The 18,207-nt window shown below is 39.1% G+C and overlaps 1 protein-coding gene across 1 annotated transcript in view; it reads right to left on the reverse strand.

Annotated features, from left to right (window-relative positions):
- The window catches only part of CUEDC2 (CUE domain containing 2), a 32,055-nt gene extending 14,118 nt beyond the window's left edge, over positions 1-17,937 (reverse strand). Inside the window, exons 1-3 of the mRNA XM_063435095.1 lie at positions 17,857-17,937; positions 2,329-2,415; positions 928-1,071 (exon numbers count right to left, since the gene is read on the reverse strand). Coding sequence (XP_063291165.1) covers positions 928-1,071; positions 2,329-2,402 — 218 coding nt within the window. The 5' untranslated portion in view covers positions 2,403-2,415; positions 17,857-17,937. The remainder of the gene's footprint in view (positions 1-927; positions 1,072-2,328; positions 2,416-17,856) is intronic.
- Positions 17,938-18,207: the final 270 nt, after the last annotated feature.

The following is an 18,207-nucleotide window of genomic DNA, read 5'->3' on the forward strand; positions in this document are numbered from 1 at the left end:
TTCCAACACTGTCAGCATCAGTATTTGATAAAGATTAAGAAATGACAGAGCTGCTTTAAAATAAAATGAAAAACAAGTGGACATATTCTAGAAGGAATGTAAGAGGGATACTGTAGGCACTATAACTATTTTATTTTTGCTTGAAATGTTTCACATACAGAGATACTTCCACCCCCGGCACATGTGACTGAGGCAGCCTAGAACAGATGTGAATTTTGTACACGGTGCACTAGCGACAAACGTGGTCAGATTCTCCCCTTACAGGCAGTGTATTGCTCTTCTCTCTCTCTCTCCTCTGTGCTCTCCCTCCTCTTATTGGCTCAGAGTGCACACATTTGCTCAGAGCCTGGGAGAATGGACCAACCAAGTGCTTCTTGAGAAGCATTCGATTGGACTTCAAGGCGAGCATGTGACATCAGAGCGACGTGTAGCAGAGCGCCAGGACTTACAACCAATGCAGGATTTCAGATAAGTCTAATGCTTTCTTTGCTGTTATTTAAGGGGGAACCTAATGAGTAATGCCCAATAAGGCATGAGAAGCTGAATTTTGTATTTATTTATTTATTTATTTTAAAGAAGGTTTGGAGTAACTAACAATTTGTACACAAGTTTTTTTCCAGCATGATGATTGCATTACTCATTAATACTTAGTACAAAATCACAAAGAAAGGGCAAACCACTCTGACAGTTGTAGTTTAAATCTCTATACCAATGGAACTTAAAACTAGCTGAGAATGTGTGCCAAAGATACATTCCCCATTTATATATTCACCCTTTAGGTGAGCCTGTCATATATAACTGTGTAGATAGCAAGATGTCCTTTTATCTATACACTGGCGCAGAAAAAAAGAAATCATTTAATGAAACAAAATGACAATGAAATATACTGACGAAGTGGGTAATCAAGAATCATTATAATTACAGTACCTGTCTATTTCAGCAAATCCTGGGATGTATGCCTCCAACATTTCTATGAAAGACTCCATCTCAAAATCCTCTTCTGAGCAATCTTGGGACCCCAACTCTTCTAGAATCCCAGTGACATAAGAGAAAAACACTTCATCCATAGCACTGAAAGGAAAAGAGAAATTTAAATCACAGCATAAATACAGCCATTTAAAGCTGGTTGTTTATGGCATAAGGATAGATCACTGTAGTTATCCTACACAAGGTGCATTGAGAGCCTTCTCACTTATCACTCAGAATTTCTAAACAAAACCAAATTAATAGATAAATGTAGCCAAGAGATCAAATCACTTTGTGCTCTCTTCTTTTCAATGTCAAGTACATTCATTCCTGCAGTGAACAAAATAGTTCAGATTTGGAAGGGACCAAAGAAAAAGAGAACATTGCCATACCTAGAGTAAAATCGTTTGTATATCAACGTAGCAATGCAAGGTTCCTTTTTAAAAAATAAAAATAAAAAAAATTTAACACCATCTTTTGAGGTAGGTTTAAATGTTACATCTGGTTTTCTTACAAGAAAATATCTTTATTACGAAGCAAGATTTTGCTATTCAGTGGGAATTTCCTCTAGGACCACCCTTTGATGTAGTTCTTCTACTGCTGTTTTTAAATTTGGTAAAAAGAACAGATGGAAGAGGAAGGCTGTCCAATTTAATGCTGTTGTATCCTTCTTGGATTAATCATTAACATTCATCGATCTTGTGTAAATCTGAAAAAAGAATGGATAATTGGCCTATCCTCAATCAATCTTATTTGTTTCCTCTGGATTTCTTTAGTCTTTGGTGTTATCTTAATATCTCTGTCTCTGTGTGAAACGTCTCTATGGCGATCTTATACCAGTTTGATTTCTGCTTTTCTTATACCTTTTTCCACTCTGTCATATATAAGCCTGAAAGTTTGTGTAGGTAAAAAGAGGGTAGGGCACGTAAGTGGTTTTTTTTTCCATGTACTCCCCAAATAAATCACGCAAAAAATGCATGTATTCTTTGGGAGTATATCTATACAGAATGCACCTGTCATGGTTGATTATATATTTACCTGTTCTATGTTAAATTTTGTATATATTGTGTATTAATATTGTTTTTGTATTTTATTGTACCATATTGTATCAATGCAATGATTTGTGAACCCAGGGCATACTTGAAAACGAGAGAAATCTCAATGTATCTTTCCTGGTAAAATATTTTATAAATAAATATTAAAAAATAAATAAAATGTAAAAAAAATCAAAAAAAAAAATCAGTGAATTGTTCCACTGTATGCCGCAAACAATAAAAAAAAAAATGTATAAAACAATTAGAAAAATAAAATAAGTGCTAACACAAATGTAAAAACCCAAAACAAACAAACACAAAACAGTACCTGAGGTCTGCGTCAGGGATGTGAGATTGTATAAAGCTTGTGAGAGCGTCTCTAATGATCTTTTCCACAGACATCTTTAATATGATTCTATCAAAAGAAAGAGAGGTATTAGACCAGTTTTATCTACATTCGAGCATCAGTAAAAGCCACTGCATCAATTAAAAAGGGGGGTAACCCCTGCTGAAATTCACCACTCCTTTTCTAAAAAAAAAAAAAAACCAATATACTATTGGATTAAAACACACAAAACTTTGAAAACAAAAATCTTTAAAAAAGCATTTAGAAAATCTAAAGACTGCTGAATAGGTTATGCTCAGAACACTCCCAGAAGTAAACCTAGAATACCCTTCTTATGTGAATATTATGTATTTCTTCCTCTGCAAGCTGTGTATGTATACATTTAACAATTTGGGTAAGAGGGGCAGGCACTTAAGATTTAAAATATTTATAAACTATTGAGTATTAATAACCTCCAATAGAAAGTTTTCAAACGGTTCAGGAAAGATTTTGCAAACTAGAATACGCTTGGTTTTAAAATGGTTTGACTACTTACCGGGGGTGAACCAAGATTCGCTCCCGCCTCCACTATCTCAGCCAGAGAGCCGGATGACCCAGCTAAGCTCTGCAACGTCTGACTTGGCTCAGATAGAGAGGTTTTGGCCCTCTGGCTGAGGTAGTGAAGGCAGGAAGTAACGCCTAGTAAGCTCCAGGTAAGAAGTCAAATCTTTCTAGCGAGCTTCAGTGGTTATGGTACTTCGAGTGTTCATTTAATTTATTTTATCAAAGGATAATTGTAAAACAAAAAGGCAAACTAAAATGTTACAGAAGCCATTCCTTGCCCTTTCCTTTTTTCTCCAGCACCTGATGTATAACAAGGTAAGGGGGACATGGTATAAACATATAATAATATGTTTCATTCAGACAGAGACTAGGTTTGGCAAGGTTATATGTCAGCTGTGTAGAGCAGTGGTATTGTCACTGTCTTAGAACTGGGAACGCCAGGTTTGAATCCTGATCACACAAGTCAGTGTCTTTTGGTTGTGTAATGATATATAATATATATATAATTGCGCTACGGAATATGTTAGCGCTATAATAGTTTCGGAACACTGCTTTGACAGGTTTTGCGTGAAAGAATTAGTAAAGCATAAGGATACTTGTGCTGTTCAATTAAAATTCCAGGTACCAACATAATCTTCATGCATTTTAGGCCAAAATAATTATCTGCATTTTTGTTTTCACAATTTTATATTGATTTTGCAAATAAACTATTTTCCAGGATTTTGCATCCTTTGTCCCACTTTCTCCTATTTTCAAAAGTACGTTTGGTCTTGCTGCTGGTTCCTGTACGCCAATATAGCTTCCTTTCTTTAACTCCCTTCTCCAGCAACACAGCTGGACCTGTCATCCGGTAACACAACAAAATTTTTAGGTAGTTGAAGTCAAGGCAACAGCCTTCATACATAGACATCTGATAATAGACCTATAAATCCCTACTCGCAACAGAAATGAGGCCATGCTCATTGAGCTTTCATTTCAGGTAATCAACCCATTCCGTTCCCCTGATCAGCCAAGTAACCTCATGGAGTATTTGTTTATTTTCACCTCTCTGCCAAAGTTACTTATACTTTGCACCATAACCACTACAGCCATCTGATACCTCCCCTGAGCTAAGCACTGCTCAATATGGAGCTAAGAAAACACTGCTCAATATGGAGCTAAGCTGATGCTCTCAGCCAATCGCACCATCAAGGTGTAATTTATCAATCTGTTTTAGTGCATAGTTTCACCGTTTACTTGAGTCCCTCATGGTGCCGTTGGCCACATACCCGCTTTCAAGATTCTCCTTTAGGAAAATCTGATTAAACCTCCACAGCCAAGTAATCAGTGCCATGCAGTGTCAGCAATCAATCAATGAGCATGATGCTGTATTGGCTTGCTCAGCTCTATGGAGACATTCAGTTTCTCCTTCAAGAGAAGACCAAACACAGCGCTGGTGCCTAGAGGACCTCAGTAAGTTGTCACACCATTCTAAAACAGTTTGCTAAATGACACCAGGACATCACAGGGGCACTACTGGCAACTGAACAAATACAAATAATCCCATATTATAACATCAGGCTTGAACTTTGCCCAAGTATAAATCAATATTGTTTAACTAGTAATACACTTTCAAATGATTTCCTCTCAGGGAAAACAATCCAACACAAACCTTGAAATAGTATCGTGTGTGACTTATTTTTTTTTTTACAAAAGTATACTAATATTGAAGAATTTTGGAGACTACAACCTCTATATGCTCTATACTTACTATTAGAACTTTTCAGATAACTATTAAACTTGTTTTGCTCTAGTGTAAGTTTTAGGCAACCATTTTCTACAGAAATAAAAATAGAATTAAACTGCTCTATTATGTGCCAGTCAATATATGAATATTGTTTAACGCACACCCTTCACAATAGTTACTGCTCCCCTAGTGCTTACGATCAGGCAATGCACCAGATGCTGGTCGGTCAAAGTTGCACAATTTGGAGATGTAAAGCCAGAGCTGGGGGGACAGCTCTTGGGTCTTCTCCAGCACCCTGGTCAACAACAGCTGACTTGGCACCAACTCAGAAGCCACCTAGATGGAACCAGTCAGGGTCTCCCACAGTCTGAGGAACAGACTGCATAAGGGACTGGGGAGTTGTAGTAGATTAATCTCCAATGTGCTGCGGTTTTATTATAAAGTAACAGTAAACAAATAGGAGCACGTATGGAGACTGGAAGGCACCAAAAAAAACTTGTACTTAATTTCTTACGAGCTAACCAAAAGAAAAGCTAAAATGGCAAATTTAGCACAAACAATTCCAAAAAGAAAACACTACAAAACAAAACTGAATAAATAAACTGTGTTGCTCTGAAACTGAAATGTGAAACCAAGTATATTACAATCTTGCCACTAAACTCTATAATATATTTTTCTGACATGGCTATGAATAATAGAAAATAATCCAAACACCCAAGGGCAAGTAGGAAAACAAGATAAAATATTTCCTGAAGTTGTATCAAGTCAAATACAGCACCAAATGGATCTTGGAAGCTGGAGATCAAACGCTACACTTGACAGAGTTATTGAATTCCCAGTCCAATCAGTCATGGTCTTGTGCAATGTTACCATTCTGTCTAAAGCAGCTATTAGACTGAACAGTGTTCGATGCAGTAATTAATACCCATCTGATCCCATTTACTCATGAGTAATGCAGTTCAATTAACAGTCTTTTAAACAGAACTTGACATTGTGAAGTTTTGTAGGATTTACTTAAAGGGAAAGCACTTTACAAAAACAAAAAAATCCAAACGTTAAGCCTCTCGAGGGTGCGTGGCCTGACACAGAGCTGAATGGACGTGCACTAGCTCAGCTCCTGGAACGACGAGATACAATCCAAAGCAATCGGAGGTCCGGTGGCACTATGGGGAACCCAAAAAAGCATAATAACGCTCAGGGGACATCCAGTAAGACACCGACTGCAAAAACGAGCACTTTAACCCGTTATTTTAAAGATGCGGCAAACCGCGAGGACGAGGCCGCGAATACCAATATGGCGGCGGACTCCGCGCCACCCAGCCCGACAGCATCGGAAAGCTCAGGTACTACACAGGCACAGATTGCTGATCCTGACATAAAAGAATTATTGAAGAACTTACCTTCCAAAGCGGACATGGCAAATATGATCGGAAGATTGGAGGCAGCGTTTCAGACTAAAAATCGATGCAATGGATGCGGTCATACAGCAAGTAAGTCTTAAAGTTACAGACCTAGAGAAGGAAAAGGATGTCATGCAGGTCCAGATCACTCCACATTCCTCTACTTTAAACATACATGCACTGACCATGTCATCTATGCAGAGGCAACTAGATGATCTAGACAATAAGAGCAGAAGGAATAATTTGCGGATTAGAGGCCTTCCTGAAATACAGGGGGAAGATGTGATGTCCACATTAAGAGAATTATTCAATCTAATCTTGGGGGATCCCATAGATGCTCCCATATTAATGGATAGGGCGCACAGGTCTTTACGCCCGCGAGGCACAGCAGCTGAAGCCCCTCGAGATGTCATCTGTAGGCTGCATTACTTTTCCGTAAAGGACAACATACTCAAAGCCCTTAGAGACACATCTCAACCTCTCCTGTTCAATGATAACCAAATACAAATTTTCCAGGATCTATCTTGGTTCACATTACAAGCTAGCTGCGCACTTAGACCGTCCATCACAAGGGAACAATGCATCCAATAACAACACACCTGGACGTGAAGCCGTTCTTATGGGCCTTAGAATTACCAGACACTACCACTATGGATTGGTACGCCCCACAGCCTATCCAGGAGCCCTCTTCCCTCCCCCAAAGACATAGATGGTCCACGCTCCTCTCTCCTAGGGGCAGATTGATGGGAGACCGCAGGGATGATACTCGCTAAGACAACTCACTGATTGCGACAACACAACAAAACAGACGAGAGCATGATGAAGGTTTATGGGCACGGCTATAGACAGATCCAGTTGCCACTACAAGCCTTGGTTAGAGAGTGCCCCTAAAAGTCAGTTTTTACGCCTTCGCAGAAACTGTTCTGAACTCACAGATTTTAATGTACAAGCAGAGTTTTTAAAAAATAAATTTATGGAAAAAAAATATTCAGAACCAGATCTAAATACCACAATCAATACAGTTAAACAAAAAGAACGAAATGAACTTTTGATATACAAAAATAAAGAAAATAATGAAAATATATCACTTCCAGTTATTTTTAATTTTAATAATAAAAGCAACGATGTTAAAAAAATAATAAGAAAACACTGGCACATACTTAAACACGATGAGATACTTAATCCCATTATACCCACTTACCCAAACATTGTTTTTAGAGGAGCACCCAATTTTAAATCGATTTTAACTACAAATTTTACTAAAAAATCTCCTTCTAAAAATCTATCCTTTTTCCCTCAGACTAAAGGTTTTTATAGATGTAAACAATGTATTGTGTGTAAAACTGTGGATCATGTTATTTCATCTAAAGTTACAAAATTCATGTCTAATCAAACCAAAAAAGTATATGATATTTATGACTTTATATGCTGCAATACGAAAAATGTTATCTATCTGCTCGAGTGCCCATGTGGCCTCCAATATGTGGGGATGACCACAAGGTGCCTAAAGATAAGACTGAGCGAACATTGCAGAAATATTAAAAATGGATACCTAAACCATACAGTATCCAAACATTTTATTATGCACAATAAAGACCCAGGCCTACTAAAATGTATCGGTATAAAAAAATGCTCTACCTCTTGGCGTGGAGGTGATATAAAAAAGTTACTTGGAAAAACAGAGATGGAATGGGTGTATAAACTTCAGACTCTTATACCCCATGGCCTCAATGCAGATTTTGACCTACACAATTTTCTATGAATATTTATGTAACTTGATGCCTGTACCTTTAAAGTATGGTTTTACTGTCATTTACCGGTATTTTATTTACATAAATCATGGTTTTACTGCTACCTTTTAAAACCTACTTTTTTGATGCCTGTACCTTTAAAGTATGGTTTTACTGTCATTTATTTTTACATAAATCATGGTTTTACTGCTACCTTTTAAACCCTACTTTTTTGTTATAATCTTTTATTTATCCTGCCCATTTCATTTGTATTGTCCCCTTTTAACATAAGGTATACTTGTTCCTTTTATTATAAATGTATTAATTCCCCATATTATTTCTCTTATTTTATAAGTTTTTATTAGTTCCCTTTGGGTATTTGCCTCTTAGTTTCTACCCAAACTACATTTCCCATAAAGCATTTCGGCCATTATTGCCGAAAATCACGTGACCATTTTTTACTGTTTAAAATTACTATTTGGCATCTTCGTTTTTATCAACCTACCCCTGAATTTACATTAGACTAACATGTAAAAAAAATATGTCTAAGCTTAAGTGATTTTAGAAGCGGCCGTTGCTCGCGGCCAAATCTAACTACATTTCCCATTGAGCATTGCGGCTATACTTCCGAAATGCGGAAGTGCCGCCGGTCATGTGACTATTTTTAAACGTTTATATTTATACTTTCCCACCCTCGTTTTTGATTCATATATATTAGAATCATGTTGTTATATTATAAACAATGCTTCTATTAAGTTATTAATGTATTTTAAAGTTTTAAATGTGCTTTTATTTTTGATTGGATGGACCAAGTTTTGGCGCCAAAATTCAAGTAATTATGTTCCTATATAACATCTATGTGCCAGGTAAAACATGTTATTCCATTTGAAAAAGTCCTTTTGTGACGAAAAGCGTTATGGATATTTAAAATATTGTGTTTTTTATATATTAAAGCATTTTTTGGTCATTTGTTTGTGCCAATTATCTTTTTTATAGACACATAACTTCTTTTTTACCCTGGCCTTTTATTGTTATTTTATAATTTTTTACTGGTTTTATAAGAAACCTTGATAATTCCTGGAAGTTTCCTGTACCCAAAGAAATCCTTAGGTGGGGATCAATCCACCCAAGCTGTCATCAAAGAGCAGTGTGTCTGCTCTTATTTTGTAAGTACATTCTTTTATTATTTTTATTTATATTGCCATACAGTGAGCACTATTGGCTGTTTCTTTTTCTTTTTATCCCGAGAATTGAATACCATTCACGGAGAGGAACCTGCTTTATATCCCATAAGCGGGGATTAAACCGCTGTACGCGCTTCACTCCAGAGCTGGACATTAGCTCTGGTAAATGTGAGTTTTATACTATCATTTTTTTACGTCTATATCTGAATTTTACGTACTACACCATTGGTGTCTTTTTTCCCCTTTTATCTTTCATAATAAGTGAAACCACTACAAAAGTAGAAGACCTCAACAACCAAGGACATTTGTAAGGATAAAATAGTTGGACTTCTTTTCTTTTTTTTAAATTGGATTTTATTTTTATGTGCGCAGCCTTTTTTATTGTGTTTATTTACGGAGACCAAAGGAGGTCACTTAAGGACACGGTTTGGAGCAGCATACCGTAAGATCTTCTTCATTGGGGGTTTGGGACTTTGAAAACCACAAGAAACGCTCACATCCCCACTCCAAAGACCGAGCCCGGAATAAGCGGACATTGATAATACGGGAAACGACTCTATACAAAGACTCCAGGGGCCTGAACCCTCTCTCACACTCTAACCTAGAGAAGCCGAGCCCCAGACTATCTGACTTGATTATACTGGTATAAGGTTGTATACTATACTATACTGCGTTATGTTACACTATGTTAACCTGCACACCTATACACAGCCCTGGGTCCTCCTATCTCCATATGTCCTCTCGATCACAGATATTGGTGAACCCTGCTACATGCCCAACACTAAATAGCGATTGTGTTTCGCACAGGTAACAGAGTGATATCACTCTCAAGTAAGCCATTATTCTCATGCACACCCCCACCACCCTTTACCCCCCCTCCTCCCCTCCCCCGTCCCCTCTCTCCTCTTCCAACCGTATCCCTCCCCACCTCTCGGACCATCCATCAACTTCAATGGAAAATTTATTTGATTGTATGACTCGAGTTCTAGTCATTTACCGCACCCACATTTATACTGCTCTGATTCTTGCACGGAGTCAGAATAAGAAACAACAGAAGGTATTACCTTGTGTTCTATTGGGATTAAATCCCAGTTCATCCCCGTCCCGCAAGGGGCGGTACAACTGGGGAACCCAGGCGACCCACCGGTGGTCTCTGCTGGGCTTTCCCAGTACACTCTGTTCAATTGGTTCCACAGTTTTTGTACATTATTGATACTGTTTATGTTCATATATAAGTGTTGATTGATAAGTGACTAACAAGCCCTACGTTCCAGGGGACATTCTGACGACTGAACACACACAGATGATGACTTTACAGGCAAACACCGCCACCTCCCCCGCCCCTACGCCTACCTTGGAACCCAAATCCTTTATTTGTATACATTCTCAGAATGCTAAGGGACTAAATACCCCAGAAAAAAGATCACTCGCGCTTGCAGATTTCTATAGATACAAAGCAGATATCGTGTTTGTACAGGAAACACACTTCCGCAAACACTCTGCCCAATCGTTTAGAAATCGGAAATACCCAATAGGCTACTTTAGCCACTACACGGAAGCTAAAGCAAGGGGAGTAGCAATTTTGTTTGAGAGACAAGTCCCCTTTATACTTACGGGACAAATCCATGACGATGCAGGTAGATATATATTCATTAAAGGAAAACTTGGTAATACCATGATAACACTGGCTAATATTTATCTTCCTAACAAAAAACAAAGCGTATCCATAAGAAAAATCCTAAACAAACTACTCGAATTCCAGGAAGGCCTCGTAGTAGCGGGAGGGGATTTAAATATCTCAGACAGCAGACTAGACACATCCGCTTCTACCAGTGAATACCTAGAGCCCACCCGCAGACGCATACTCGACATCCTATATGAGGCCAGACTGTATGATGGCTGGCGGGCATTACACCCCTCAGGCAGGGAATACTCATTTCACTCTATGGCCTCAGGCTCTTACATCAGAATAGACATACTATTACTACCCCATAATTACCTCAACCTGATTAAGGCAGCCTCGTATGGTCCTATCACGTGGTCAGATCATGCCCGTCTAACACTAGATCTAACGATACCCTCTTTAAATAGAGGTTTTCCGCAATGGAAACTGAACGATCACCTCTTGAACAGTGAGGAAGTCATAAAGAAAATTAAAACATGTGCAGAGGATTACTTCGCAACTAATCTGAACCAAGATACTAGACCGGACATAATATGGGAGGCTCACAAGTGCGTCCTTAGAGGAGAGATCATTAAATTAGCATCCACACAGAAAAAAACTAAAAGGAAGCTAGCATAAAATCCTTAACCAAGGAAATACAACATCTAGAAATACAACACACCAAGGACACTACAATACAAAGGTATAATACTCTCCTTGCTAAACGAACAGAAATCAAAACCATTCTCAATCTACAGGCCTCACGAGCGGTACAGAGGACAAGACATTCATACTATACACAAGGAGGTAAATGCGGGAAGCTACTAGCTCAATCCCTACAACAACAAAGAAACAACATTTATCTCAAACATTAAGTCACCGGACGGTGAGTTGACACAATTAATGCCAAAAATTATGTCGGCATTCCATTCCTACTATTCCTCCTTATACAATATTAGGGACAGGCCGCCAGATGCTGATAAGATCCAGGAATTCCTTCAAAACCGAATTACTGCCACCATTCCACGTAATCTGGCAGAATTTTTAGATATCCCCATTACCACTGAGGAGTTTCACGCAGTAGTTAAAATACCACCATTAGGAAAAAGTCCTGGACCAGACGGTTACACAGGCAAGTACTATAAAACCGTAGCCCAGATCTTAGCAGAACCGTTTGTGCAAGCGTTCAACTATACCCGTGATCCGAGCAAGGCACCACGGGAGGCATTGAATGCCACCATAACATTACTACCCTAAACCAGGCAAGGACACAACCAACTGTGGGAGTTATAGGCCCATTTCCTTAATGAATGTGGATCTACAGCTATTCACAAAAATTCTAATTAATCGTCTGAAGCCACTACTCCCTGACCTCATACATCAGGATCAGGCAGGATTTGTGCCGGGCAGGGAGGCGAAACATAATACCATGACACTCATTAATATCATGCATTGGGCACAAACGAATAAAATCGGGAGTGTTCTATTGGCTATCGATGCTGAAAAAGCATTTGATAGGGTCGATTGGTCCCTCATGATAGCTACAATGGAACGTCTCGGATTCGGAACCAAGTGGTTGGAATGGCTAGGGAGACTTTATTCCTCAACCACCGCCCGAATACGAATAAATGGCCAAGTCTCAGAAACAGTATACATAAGGAATGGGACTAGACAGGGATGCCCCCTTTCCCCACTAATATTTATTCTTGTTCTAGAACCATTTATACAGGGGATCCGGAATAACCCACTGATCCATGGTATCAAAATAGGAGGTATGGAATACAAAGTCTCTGCTTTCGCAGATGACCTGCTTTTCACGTTCTCAAACCCGATACACTCCCTCCCACATATACTGTCAGAAATGAGGGCATACAGTGATATTTTGAACTTCCAAGCAAACCTCACAAAATGTGAGATCCTCCCCTTACAAACGACACCAGATATAGATAGGAAAATACGAGATGCTTTCCATTTTACGTGGGCAACGAAATCATTAAAATATCTAGGAATACATCTTCCACACCAAATTAGACATCTATATGACTTAAACTTTATTCCTATCTTGGAAACCATATCGAAAGACTTGAAGGCCTGGCATAGACAGTGTTATGGCTGGTTTTGTAGAATAAATATCATAAAAATGTTGGTATTGCCACGCCTCTTGTATACTCTACAAACGCTCCCAATTAGGCTGCCTGCCAGCTTCTTTGCTACAATCAAGAGGGCACTGACCGCTTTTATCTGGTCGCAATCCAAACCTAGACTGCTTCTAAAACTTCCAACCAAGCGCCGAGAGAGAGGGGGTATGGGTGTCCCGGACATTGAGACGTATTATAAAGCAGTACATATGTCTCGGGTCTATGAGTGGACAAGAGAGCCTCCACTTCAGCAATGGACTATCATAGAAAGGGAACAATGTCCCATACCTCTAACTGCACTCCCATGGCACACACTTACTACAACACCTCTCATAATGACCAAGACCCACTTATTTTGACCACTTTGCAGATATTGTCGAGAATAGCTAATAACATGAACATAGCTCCTTATCCATCACCATTGTATCAGATCTCACGCAACCCCTTACTACCATCCGGGATCACATCCCGAACCTACGAAATACACAGGGGGACGGTATCCATCACACTGCAAAACATGACAAAGGATAAGGCACTATTAGCCTTACATGACCTCGCTCTCGGAAACACACCTACGAGTTCGCAACAATTACACTATTTGCAAATTAAACACTTTATGAAAACCCAGAAACTGTTGCCGGAGGGAAATAGGGAACTGACTACTTTTGAACGCTTGTGTACAACTCACTCTTTAAAACGAAAATTGCTGTCTACAATGTATAAGTTACTGCTAAATTCCGACACGGATATCCCGGTGTTCACCTCCAGGTGGACTGAGGAACTGAATATAGATATCTCGGGAGAGCAATGGAAGCTAATTTTTATCGGAGCCCATAAAATGTCCATTTCCACCACTAACCAAGAAAGCAATTATAAGCGCCTGACCCGCTGGCACTACACACCCTCTAAACTACACAAAATGTCCCAAGGTCGCAAAACATTTGCTGGAGATGTGGACAGGGTGAGGCCAACCCGACACACATATGGTGGCGATGCCCAGAAATTCAGAAATTCTGGATACGTATACACAAACTCATGCAAATCATTATACATAAACAAATACCCTTTACACCTGAACATATTCTGTTTATGTTGCCACCCCGGGGATTCACAAAAGCAGAAACCTGACAGCCCAACTGCTCATGGCAGCGAACCACCTCATCCCAGTTCCGTTAGGGAATGGACCAATAGGGTAGAAAGCATCCAACAGATGTAGGGTTTAACATATGCACTGTCCAAAAACTACATACAATTCACTCAAATGTGGGAACCCTGGTCTTCATACTTGAAGGGTGTAAGTGAGAAGGGGACAACAGCTTCTACTCCTACATAATGTTATAATGGCACACTCCAGAGTTTATAACTTGGACCAGGAGAAACTCCCAAAGTCCATTATCTATCGGCTACAGCACTATGTCTCCACACATGTCAAACATTTGCTATGTAACTCACCTCCCTAGGTTACATTCAGAACTCATTACAAGCCAGGAGAAATTTCCTTTGTTTATGGTCTGTCATTTATTGATTGATGCTTATCATGATGTTGAGAAATCATTACGTAACTTCATCCTTTGAAATTGTATCGTCAATGTCTCTACTGTAACCAATGTATCCTCGAATATTGTTTTGAAACTTGAAAACCAATACAAATATTTATAATAATAAAAAAAAAAATCCAAACGTTATTAATCATTTTGCATCTTTCATGCTTCTATAAAACAAGATCTAAATACGATTAAGCAATGTGATATTCTGTTGATCTATATCTGCATATACGCACCTCTAATACAATTTGCACCTTATTTGTTGCCTTTATTCAGTCATGCTGATTCTGCTATCAGTTTCAATCACATTTTCTTATGGATGGAGCTGTTGCAAAATGCTGGAATACATATCCCATAAATCTCTGCTACAGAGAGTTTTATGGTAAATGTTCAGCACTCCCAATTAAAATATAGAATGGGTAAGACATGCTGGAAAATCAGCTACTTACCAGTCTGGGCAGAGCTCATTGCTAGAAGCTAAACATCTTTGTAACTGCACAAATGTGTCTTTTTAGCTCTAGAACGTGTTTTATTTGACAAATTACATAAGAAAATTAAGTAAAATACTCACAATAATGTTGTGCTATAAAGAGAGCCACGTCTGCAGGATTCCCTTCAGTGTTTGTGTGAAATCCTTACTTTATCTCACAGGGGAGGCTGCTGGCAGAGGGCAGTGATTTAATAAGGAAATCTGAGCAGGTAGATATCAAGGTCTAGCACCCACCCCTCTTGCAAACGTAACAGTGTATAGATGCATATATCTTTTCAGGAAGTACAAAGGGAGGCTGTATGATTGGCATCCAGAGAACGTGTGGGTAGGGTTGCAGAAATTATGTAATTAACCGTCTAAAACAGCAAGAAAACATTTGCAGTGAGGCTGCTGTGGCACAATCAATACATAAAAAAACACCTCTCAGAAATGTTTATTTTATGCTTAGACTGACCTTCTCAAATGTTCTGATTAAAGTAGTTATATTGACTGAATTTTCATCATTATTCTCCTAATGGTGAAACAGGATATATCCTGGAAAGTTCAGAAGAAGGCTTGAGATCAAGGTAAGTGAGCTCAGGAGAGATGATTATACAGAATTTGCCACTAACTGCAAATGTCACTGCAATACCAGGATACAATAATCCTATAATGACCACTCTAGCACGTTTAAAGTGATACTCCAGGCACTTCAGTGACTTAAAGTGGTCATGGTGGTTAGAGCCTCTGTGTGCAGCATTTCAATAAGAAACACTGCACATACTAAGATAAAGTAATTGCAACCAGATGTGTAGTCAGCCATGCGCCTAAAAGTTTTTTGGTTTTAAACTTATCCCTGTTGAGATCCTGGTATTAAAACTTTAAAAAGTAGCAAAGTACAGAGAGGGTGCTGGATCAAGCGGTATTCTGATTTATTCTAGGGTTACAAGCTTAACCTTTCACACGTCATATTGCTGTTGATCCAAAAGAATAAATGCATCAAACTATACCACAAAATGAGGCAAAAGTCTTCTCGTCTCCAAAATGGCAGATTTCTCCTTCAGTCAACGAGCTTGTAATCTCAACATTAAGCCCAACATCCATAGACATTCTGTTTCACAAAAAACATCTATAACGCATTCTAAGAGCTTATACAGCCAGATAAATGCTCATATTAAATATACTTACTGGAAAGAACACTGACCATTGGTTTCGGTTAAAACTCTTTTATCAGGTCAAAATGAAGACAACTTGGCCTTTATACAGTCCTACCAAAGGGACAATCTAGACCAGTGTTTCAGAATTGGTGTTCTGCAGAACCCTGGGATTCCGCAAAAAACAAAATTGCTGTAGTATCGGCTGGGAGGAAGTGACAGCAGATCACTTCCTCCCAGCTTCACAGAGCGCTGGGTGGGAGGGAGAAGGCTGGAGGCGGCCGCACAGACAGGCAGCAGCATGGAAGCAGAGGAGAGGCTGGAGTAAGCTGCATGCTCACTCCCATCAACCTCAGCGAACATCACCGAACCCCAAGCAAACAACCCTCCAGGACACAAAAGGTAAGCCAACAGGAGGGCCAGTGTGTGCCCAAAGCTTCCTGCACCTACTTATTTTCAAGTTGTAACCCATTTTCGAACAGTTTAAATAGACACTCCACTGTCCAAATATAAAAAAAAAATAAAAAAAATAAACTGGATTAGTAGATATACCACCAATGAAAACAAAAATTAATTATGCGTTTTAGAATTGGGGATTGATGGAGAATAAATTGTTTTACCTATGCGTCTTAAAGAGATTTAAAAATAAATATAATATTCATGATCATATATGTTCCAAGCATGGATATAGGCAGCAAAGTATTTGTTTAGGTTCATGTAATCGAGGGAGTAATAATGAGGCATATAAAACAGGAATCTCATTAGCGGCACACAGTCACTGTATTTGGGGATAGATCTAAAAAGAGCTTGGAAAAAAGTTGCAGATCTGTTGTCTTCCCCTTCTAACCCAGTCCAGACTTTATGTGGCTGTCCAATCACAGACTTCCCAATTTAGCTCATTCAGAAGTCTTTGCAAAACAGGTGCTCTGATCAATTATCTGCCTCTTGAGTTCAGCTCCACTGAGCTAAACAACCAGGAAGTAACAGGACTGGCTGTCTGATTAACAACTAGGGGTGCAACAAGGTTCATTTAAAAAAATCTGATCTCCCATAGCGAAAAATGATCGCTGATCTCCCATAGCGAAAAATGCTTCAAAATTGTCCATATATTTTATAAGGACTACTTCGCTGGTTGCCAGTAAAGCGTCAGTTGATGCTCTCGGCCTATCACTGCTGCTCGATCAAATGGTCCCCACAGTGATACAACAGGCGCACAGTGATGTATCCCTAAAATTATACTGCTTTAAGACGATGGGCAAATGAGAATTGTTGCTCTGACATAGAATTCCAAGGGAATCTAAAGGGCCTATCTTGATTAACTGATTTCCACCCTGCAGTATGCGAGTAAGCATAATGTCAGGCAATAGTGTTTCAATGCCCTAAAATACATGATGGCTCTGATGCTTATAGCCACACATTTGTATATTTTAAACTGTTTACCAGCTTTAAGTTTGGAATATTTGGGTACTGGCTGCACTTTTCACACATATGTTGATCTAGCAGTGGTAAACCTAAACATTCTGAGCACACTATTTAATATTTACTGCCCAGAATACTGAACACATAAATACAGGCACACAAAACCAATGCACAGCAAAAATAATAGGGTACACAGCAGCTTTTTGTGCATCTCAAGTCAAAGTGCAGCTATCACATATTCTATTTCTGGGTATATTTCATAATGGTCAATCAATACAGTGAACCTTATTCCGAATGTAGCTCCAGGTCCCAGATTTTCTTTGTGAAATAAAGCATTGGATCAGGCATGTATCACTAGCCCAGCCCTCTGATTAAATACAACTAAACTACCATAAACACAGAGACACAGCGCAGCACCATATACAGCACATGTAAACATGTGGGCAGCAGAGTGCATGGCTGTACATGCAGAGCAATTCATGCATTTATTTATTTAATGGAATAGATCACATATTTATATTACACGCGTAAAATCCCTACACTCTCGCAGATCTACCTTTGGAGCTCCCCTCCTCTTTCAAACCTGCCGCCCGTGACAAAGATGCTGGCAGCCCTGCGAAGCACCTACGATAGACGTCACTTCCGCCCTCTTCCTTCGGCTACGTCACGAACCAGGAACTCGCCGGCCGCCATATTTGATTTGGGCACAATTGTAATGCCTAAAGATTTAGGTTTTTGTTACTAACGTTTCTTGGGGAAATATGAATGAATTCGTTTTAAATAATTAACAACTAGTCAGCAGAGAACCCTGTAATGCAAAAAAGCTTCAAATTAGGTTCTAGTTTTCCAGCCAATTTTATTTTGTTCATTTTTCCTGAAAATCCACAATAC

This window comes from Pelobates fuscus, chromosome 10, assembly GCF_036172605.1.
Source record: "Pelobates fuscus isolate aPelFus1 chromosome 10, aPelFus1.pri, whole genome shotgun sequence".
NCBI lineage: Eukaryota > Metazoa > Chordata > Amphibia > Anura > Pelobatidae > Pelobates > Pelobates fuscus.